Source organism: Sinocyclocheilus rhinocerous, unplaced genomic scaffold (genome assembly GCF_001515625.1).
Source record: "Sinocyclocheilus rhinocerous isolate Xijiao unplaced genomic scaffold, SAMN03320098_v1.1 scaffold597, whole genome shotgun sequence".
Classification (NCBI taxonomy): Eukaryota; Metazoa; Chordata; class Actinopteri; order Cypriniformes; family Cyprinidae; genus Sinocyclocheilus; species Sinocyclocheilus rhinocerous.
The window spans coordinates 243,995-252,752 of NW_015649570.1; the positions used below are offsets into that span (position 1 = coordinate 243,995).

Genomic DNA, 8,758 nt, shown 5'->3' on the forward strand with positions numbered 1-8,758 from the left:
TCCAAGAGCTCTTCTATGAGCAGCACAACCTCATATTATATGGCCTGTTTCTGCCCTCTATGAATTTGAATGCAAGTGCTCCATCACCAGTGATAGCTATGTAGCTGAGTGGGAAATCTAGCTGCAATTCACCCAATATATTTATTTATTTTTAGTTTTTTCAAATCCCATAAGTTGAAATGAAGGCATCAGTGCTCAGCTGTTCTCTTAATAATTTAAAGAAACTAGAGAATGAATGTCAACGGTACTGAAGGCAAAAATTTGTCATCCACTCATGAATTAATAAATAAAATATCTCGCCACCACGATAAGTTGCCAGAGTTTGGAAGATTGTTTGTAGTAAAAGCAGTACACATATTCTTTTCATCAGCCTATTATGGTTCTTTGAGAAACAGCAAGAACCAAAAGTGGCTTTTATTTTCTTCCAGAAATGTCACTACCAATTAACTTTGTCTTGAATGGCCTTCCTGATTCATATTTGGTCTGTATCTGTCTCCAAAGGTTCTCTCAGCACACTGGAGCCTCATAGGAATGACATTTGATCTCGGCCAAGGGCCGGAGCAACCAATATCCACTAACCCATTTTATCCTCTGATTACAGCGGCCAGATTGGATTAAGAACCATGCCCTTAAAGAACCATTATGGACAGGCCAAGTTATGAATTGCATGTGGAGAGCCAGAAAGAGAATGAGAGAGCTAAAAATGTGAAATTAACTAAAAGTGCATTGCTATTTTCCCCAGATTTTCACATTACAGCTGCCCATGTCATAACATTTCAGATATTTATTAGTATTTGAAGTGTGCATGCTTTACTGAAATGAAAGCTTAAACTAGCTCAAGGCTGGTCTGTTTCACTGGTTTTAAAGAGTGTTTCAGCACTTGTCAGTTGGTCAAGGTGGTTTACCTGACTGAGAGCATATAGACTGGCACAAATCAGATAAGACCAACAAACGTGGAACGCGCAAATCACTTTCTGTGGCAGTAGAAAATTCTGTCAGATGACAGATTTTGAATTTATGACCACAGAAATGCATCACATTTTACATCATTAAAGTCATTTAAACAGTTTTCTGGCTGACTTTATATCAGCGAATTTACATAATAAAATGCTTGTTCAATAGCACCCCTTTTTTGGTACATTGTTCCACAGGAAAATAACTAGGATTATAGAAGCCTTGGCTCCTTGCCTACATTTACTGTGTACTATTTTTCTAGCCTTCGCTATGTTCACAGCTATATTTCTGTGCCAGCCAGACATTAGAATCAATAAATTAATAACCTGCACATTATCAGCATGACAAATGGTAGCAGCTGTGCTACTTTTCTTGTGAAGCACTCTTTGGAGGTAATCAAACTTTTTTCTGCCTTTTTCATCTTCTTCTTCTTCTTCTTCTTTTTTTTTTTTAAAAAACACGAGTCTTCCGGAAGCACAAAAGAAAGGATCTCCAGAAGGAATTACGGAAATAGACAGAAAATAATGAGATTCGCTCTCACTAAGTGTTTTCCGCTGAAGAATTACAACGAGCATGGGGGCGACTCCTTAATTATAAGAGTAACTGAATTGCCAGGTTTTGTCTCCTAATAACACCATGTGGGAAATGGCAAACATTCGGATCTACATAATGAACGACCATTTAAAATCATGATTAAATAACATCATGCTACATCCTACGTATATCCCCCGCCATCATTCATCATTTTCCTCATTCCTCTTCACTTGTTAAAAGCGACACCGTCAATCGAAAGTGCTGGATTGTCATCTTGTCTAGGTCTTTTAAGAGAGAGTACATCAAGATTACTCACTGTTTTCACTATAAATCTTTGCTATTGTAAAAAGTGAGAATGGCTTTTGCCTGTAATTTATCGTAGCTGTAAAGCAGAGGACAGGTTGAATAGCCCCCTGCTAGTTTTCATAAAGCAACAGAACGCTGATGCAATTTTCCCAGTAAATGTCTCTACCGTCGTTATTTGTCATGACACCGTAATCAGTTTAAGAGAAGTTCATGTAGATAAATGTTATGAATACAGTGACCCTAAAGACTATTTCGGCACTTAAGCCACTCTTAAAAATGCCTGAAAGCCATTGTATTGGAAAACAAAAATCAAGCCAATTAGCAACATGTTACTAAATGGTAATTTCATAGCATGTTATTCTTAGCATTTACTTACCCTCGTTTCAAAACCATGTGACTTACTTTCTTCTGCGGAACATAAAATAATATATTTTGAGAAAAGTCTTAGTGAAAGACCCCATTGAAAACCAGTGGGGTCCAGTGTAGTTTGGGTAGTTATGGACAAAAACATATGAAACATTCTGTAGAAGAAAGAAATTCATACAGGTTTCGAACGACATGAGGGAGAGTAAATAATAACAGGATTTTCATTTTGGGTGAACTATCCCTTTAATATTCACAAATGCATGCATAACACTGTCTGTGCATTATGGATACTGGATTAAATGCATTATAAATACTGCATTTCTTCTTATCTACCTTTACAATTTACCCGTTGTGCTGTTTGAATAGCCGGATTGATGTATAACCTGGCATGTGTGACTTTAGGCATTTAGCACCTGTTGCCGATAATTGTGCCGGAGTTTAGCACATGCCATGCGCGTCTGCGATGGCAGTTCAGTCAGAAGCTAGACTGAAAAGAGAGGAGGAACAGAGAGATAACCCAGCCGCTCTCTAACAGATGGACTAATAGCATAATTAAGTAGTCGCGCGCCCGATTCCTGTTTACCGTCATGTTGCTAAGCAATGACATCAGCCAATCCCTCCGTCCCTCCGTATAATCCTGCCCCCTCCTTATCTCTCTCTCTCTCTCTCTCTTTCCCACATGCATTCATCCCGGTAACAGTCTTAGCGTGCTGTAGTAGTCTGAGCGCAGCTCACTGGCAGACGGCATGACCACAGTGTGCTGGAGCAGCCCACAGCCTCTCATGTAGCCCACTGCTGCGATCGCAAACTCACACACACACATGCACTTACACATCAAGACACGCTCAGTTGCTCTTCAGGGACACTAAGAGATTACCAGAGCAAGGAAGATTTTACTTTTGAAGGTTGTTTTTTTTATTTAATTTTCTTTTTCTTCATTATTTTTTTTTTTTTACTGTTACCCCCCACCCTTTGCCGGGTTCAGGGGTGGTGGCACATCCTTAAAAGGGCTGCATGAATGACACAACGCAAAGGCGAGAAGACGACCATCAGCATCCAGGAGCACATGGCCATTGATGTATGTCCAGGTCCCATTCAGCCCATCAAGCAGATATCTGACTATTTCCCCCGTTACCCACGGGGTCTCCCCCCCACAGCTCCCCTGGCCCTCAGCCGCACCGGCTCCCTGAGGAGCACCTCCACCAGCCAGAAGTCCGAGGGCCCGGCCACGGACCCCAAACAGGATGAGGACGACCTGGACCAAGCCTTCGGCGCCACCGCACTCGTGGCCAGCAAGAAAGAGGAAGAGCCAGATGTGGAAGGCTACGATTCGGACGACTCCAGTGAGTAGTTGTTTCTTACTCTTTGTCTTTGTGCCACTGTAGAATTGGCAACTGTTGCCTCAGATTCCTCTACCTGTTTGTTTTTATCCACCTGTATGAATGGAGCTCCACTTCTGCAGCTCTGATTGAATGCTTGGAAATGGCTTTGGTTTATGTAGCACGTGATTCTTTGGGTTCAGACAGACAACGGTTTGATGGGACACATGGGTTACGTCGAGCTTCGTTGTGACTCGCACCCTACTGTTTGTTTTTTTGTTTTCGTTCCATTGATCGACACATCTTTAAAGCGGTTCTTGTGGGCATCAGGTGCGAGTCATCAGTCCTGTGTATCTATATCTGTAGAGCTCTTGTCTGTCCCAGATGTAAATCCTATTATGGACCTCGGCCTGCCTCTCCGTTTGGAGCCCGGTTTTCAATCATGGCAGCCTGTAGACTAGATTAGATAGAGCCCTGCGGTCTCATGTGGTTATTTTATCATTATCGTGCTCTGTCTTAGATGGGGTTAATCCATACAGTGTTGAGCTCAACGTGTGTGCCTGAGCATGTGTGCTGATGGAAAAACAAGTGGCTATGACGATGCAACGATGGGGTCTAGATCTAATCCCGGATGGCTCTAGCATAGCACGCAATGATCTGTTGCTGACAGATGTTAACCTTTGACCCGCATGCAAGACTGAGCTGCACAGCAAAAATCTTTTTCTAAACCAATATTTTGTTACTTCAGGGAAATTTCTAAACATCCTTAAAATGAGATCAAATTACTTGAGAAGCCAGATCTGTCCAATTTAGTTTCAGTGCACCCCCTGTAGGTTTTGTTTAAAATAAATAGATTACCCTAAAATGAAAACTCAACCTCATGTCGTTCCAAACCTGTATGACATTCTTTCTTATGTGGAACACAAAAGAAGATATTTAGAGTTCAATGTCAATGGGGTCCAAAACAACACTGATCCCCATTGACTTGATTGGATGTACCAAAAACCAGAAACATTTCTCAAAATATCTTCTTTTGTGTTACACAGAAAAAAATAAAGTTATACAGATTGGAAACTGCATGAGGGTGAATAAAACTCATGTAAAATGGTGACAGAATTTTCATTTTTAGCTGAACTATCCCTTTAAGCAAGACATATTGATGGGTAACAGCAAGAAGCAATCTGTAGCATGTTAACTGCCCAAAGATTATCTGAAATGCATCTTTGTCCTAGTGTAATTGCATGCTTTGCTGTCGACCGCAGTAATCAATATCAATCGCTCATACGCAACACTCTGTCACAGGTTGACGAAATATGCCGGCCAATATAACCAGTCCTTCACCTTTCACGAGGCAGTGTAATGCATGTAGATATGCTGTATCTGCGAGTGTGATCGTTAAAGCAGAGGATTGTGGGACTGCGGTCTGGTGCGCCTGTGTTTTATGATGATAGATTAGCATGGAACTATTGTGCTGTGATTCATTGGTGTGTGGCTCTAAATCATAACCCTCTTCCTGTTCTCTCATTCTCGCCTGTTGTCTGAATCACAATGCACATATTAGTTGCACAACAGAGAGACAAATTAAATCCTAACCTGACATGTTTGTTATTTGACTCATGAAATACAAATAAGCCAATTATACTAATTTGCCAGAGCATTTAATGGTTCGAATGTCTCACAGGGTGTTTAGCTGAGTAAGTTAGAGGAAGAAAATTGTCTATGAAGGAACATACTTGAAGCTTTGCTAATGCAACAGATGGTTTACAAGGAACTTCCACAAACATTTGGCGATGGCGTCTCTTCAGCTCTGCTGACAAACCATTTATGAGTTGAGTACTACAGGACAGATTGCAAACAGAGCAGTCTTCTGTTTCAGAGCTTAATTAAGAGCCGGATCCAAACAAATTGGACTTGAATTTTAGCTGAGCACTTTTGTCAGTTGCAAACATACAACTGGTTGCTTCATCAGTACATAGTATCCAAGCTGGGAAGAATTAAAAAATAAAATGATGAATTCCCATTAGGCTTCAAAGCCACTTACTAAATACCACCTGTTTGTCACTCATGCTGAAAGCCTTACTGACCTCTCGACTTGAATTAACTAAACACAGATGCTTTGGGAAAAACAAGCCACTTTGACTGATGCAGTCCACAAAATACCCATGAGTACCTGTGAGCCCTGTACCAGGGAGGTATGTGTTTTCTGTGCAAAGCTACTGTACATGCCATATTCCTGGTGGTATTTTACAAGAACAGTCTTCAGATTTTTAGTCGAATGGGGCATTCACATTAAAGGGGTCATATGATGCGATTTCATTTTTTCCTTTCTCTTTAGAGTGTTACAAGCTCTTGGTGCATAAAGAAGATCTGTAAAGTTGCAAAGACTAAAGTCTCAAATCCAAAGAGATATTCTTTATAAAAGTTAATTGAAGTGACCAGAAGTCACATTTGTTTTGAATGGGTGTTGCTGGATAGTCCTGCCTCCAAAATCACACCATTGCTTGAGCCATGTAGGGTTGCTCAAACGAACAAATCAATCTTTTGATAACACTTAAGGGAAGTCAAACAACGAATGGCTTGCTTACATTTGTCTCTGCGTATTACGATGGAACAGGAGAATATTAAAGCTTTAGTTCATCCAATAATGAAAATTCTGTTATCATTTACTCACCCTCATGTCATTCCAAACCCATAAAACTTTCGCTCATCTTTGAAACATGAATGCAGATATTTTTAATGAAACTTGAGATATTTCTGTCCCTCCATTGAAAGTCCACACAACCAAAACTTGATCTTGTAAACATCCTAAAAGTAATCTATATAGAGCCAATCCCAGACTTCTGAGGGCCCTAAGTGAAATATCAGGGGGCCCCTGTTGGTGCGTTCATAAAAACCCCAAAATGACCCCAACCACTTACTCTGTTCTTTCAGAGTAGTTTTATTCTCAACAAACAAACGTAAGTTGAAACAGTCAGTGATACAATAAAAAAGAAGAAGATTTCAAATAATAGGACAAATCTAATAGAAGGATACAAATGAAATAAACAATTTAGACTGCTATACAGAAATTGAACAGTAAGTAACCAAACGTAAAAATAAAACATGGCATAATCTTCACCATATGAATTAAACATACATTGATTCTTATTAAAGTTATTCAGTGAAGAGCAGTAAATGATTCTCTCATTTTCTTTTGTCGTTTGATTAACATTAAATGACAGAGAGAGCAGCAAGTTTACTGGCTGCTGTCACTTAAGACCGAATAAACAGATCTATACTAGCAAGCATTCGATTACTTTTTCCCAAGCTGTTTATGTTCACATAAGACATTACTGACTGCATTTAAGTGAAAATTTACCAAGATGGACATTTTGGCACATTTTTGTGTGTATTTGTCCATTTAAGCACATGCCTGAAGCCCAAAGTAGCCTATTCTTTCGCTATCTCGGATCGTGCGCACAGGAAGCCGCCTGGGGAACTGGGTGTCTTTCACAGCTCAACGCGCTTTTAACTCTTCTTTTTATGAAGCATGTCCTGCAGGAATTTGTATATTATAATATATGATTTGACTGAATCGTATGTTACGTAGGAAGGGCGACAGCGCAGAAAAGGAACAGGAACGGAATGTGTGTTTTCATAATCGATGGAAGCCAAAATCTAAAACGAAACTGAAACTCTATCACACAGGCCTAGTCATCAAATCATCTTTGAGTGCAAGGGGGGCCGGCACTGAATCCATATGAATCAGTGGTTTAATAAGTCTTCTGAAGACGTTTATACACATAAATAGAGCACATCACTTAAGCTTGACATGTGAGAACCAATTAATTTTGTGTGTCAAGCAAGCACGTTTGAATTTCCACAGGAACCAATGAGGTCAGTTGTTCTCACGTGTCAGCAAGTTTACCATTTTTAATGTGCACTATAATATTTATGTGTTTATCTCTCAGGTTTTTAATTAAAAATATCATATTTTGTCTTTTGAAGATGAATAAAAGTCCTATAGGTAAACTAACACTTAATATAAAAAATAAATAGTGGAACTCTTCTGATGCAGGTGGATACAGCTATTAGCAACCAACAGTACAGCATGTTGACCTCCAGAGATTTAGTCACTGTCAGTGTTAATGCACCGTTCAGCTGCAGAAAAAAAACAGCAACTCTACAATTTTTCACTTTTCAGAGGCAACAATAACGGTAAATTATTTTCCTCTGATCAATCCAACATGACCTTCTTAAAGGGTTAGTTCACCCAAAAATGAGTTGCAAATCTAAGGAGATGTATTATACACAAAAAACTACTGGGTTGTGGAAAACCTTTCCTTTCCTTTCTGGATCAAGTGGATAGATCGTGATGTGTCTGTCTTGCCATAAGTCCCGTCTGCCATCTGTGGCTAGCATTGATGGGGTTGTCTTGTTTTTCTGTTTGTGTGTTGTTTGTGTCACGTCTCTGTGTGCTTTCAGAGAGCTCACTGACAGATTGACAGATGCAGTTGTTGACAGACAGAGTGAAGAATGGAAACCTGCCATACAGTACATTGGTTTTAGAGATAATTAATAAAATTAGCTTTTTTAACAATAGAAAGGAACAGAAAGTAGAAATACAGCTGTACTAAAGCCCTGTGAGGCTTTTACCTTGAAGTGTTCAGCCTTTGTGTGTGATGTTATTTAGTGAGAAGGCTGCTTTGAAGCATTCTTTTTTTTCAGTCGCTCAGCAGCTGTCTTGTACCTCAAGTCGGGTATAGCATCTCTGTAATACTGTCATTTATCTTTATTTTCTTTTACCACATTGGGTGAAAACGTAATTTTTAAGGTTTTGCTTTAATGCTCAGATCTCCTCCAGATGTGTCCATTTTTCCCCTATCCACACGTTAAGACAGGATTAACTTTTATCTGACCAGCCGACTGTACGATACCAGCCCCTGCAGACCACCCAACCCACACACCTACACACTGCTTACAGGCACTAGACACTCAATAAAACACAGCGCTGCCAATGATATAGGGCAATGTAAAGACTTCATCTAGGTTAAACATTTACATGAATAAAAATTGTTCTAAAGATTAGTAAAAATTTGTTAGCAGTGTTTTTGACACATTTAAAAATATGTCATTCCCCACATACTTTTTGGGAAATATCTGTGCTTTGCAGCATGTCCTAACAGGGCACAATGCAATTAATTTGTCTGTCCATACTGAAATCAAAAGTAAAAAAAAAAAAAAAACGAATTTGTAAACCCAAAAACAGTTTGGCGGTCTGCTGATCTCAGTCAGAAAAT

General features: G+C 39.6%; 1 protein-coding gene across 2 annotated transcripts in view; it reads left to right on the forward strand.

Annotated features, from left to right (window-relative positions):
• Window positions 1-2,847: 2,847 nt before the first annotated feature.
• doc2b (double C2-like domains, beta) overlaps window positions 2,848-8,758 on the forward strand; it is a 97,424-nt gene continuing 91,513 nt past the window's right edge. For both annotated transcript variants that reach the window (XM_016515563.1, XM_016515565.1), the window contains exon 1: window positions 2,848-3,503. In XM_016515563.1, the coding sequence (XP_016371049.1) occupies window positions 3,179-3,503 (325 nt within the window). In that variant the 5' untranslated portion in view covers window positions 2,848-3,178. The remainder of the gene's footprint in view (window positions 3,504-8,758) is intronic.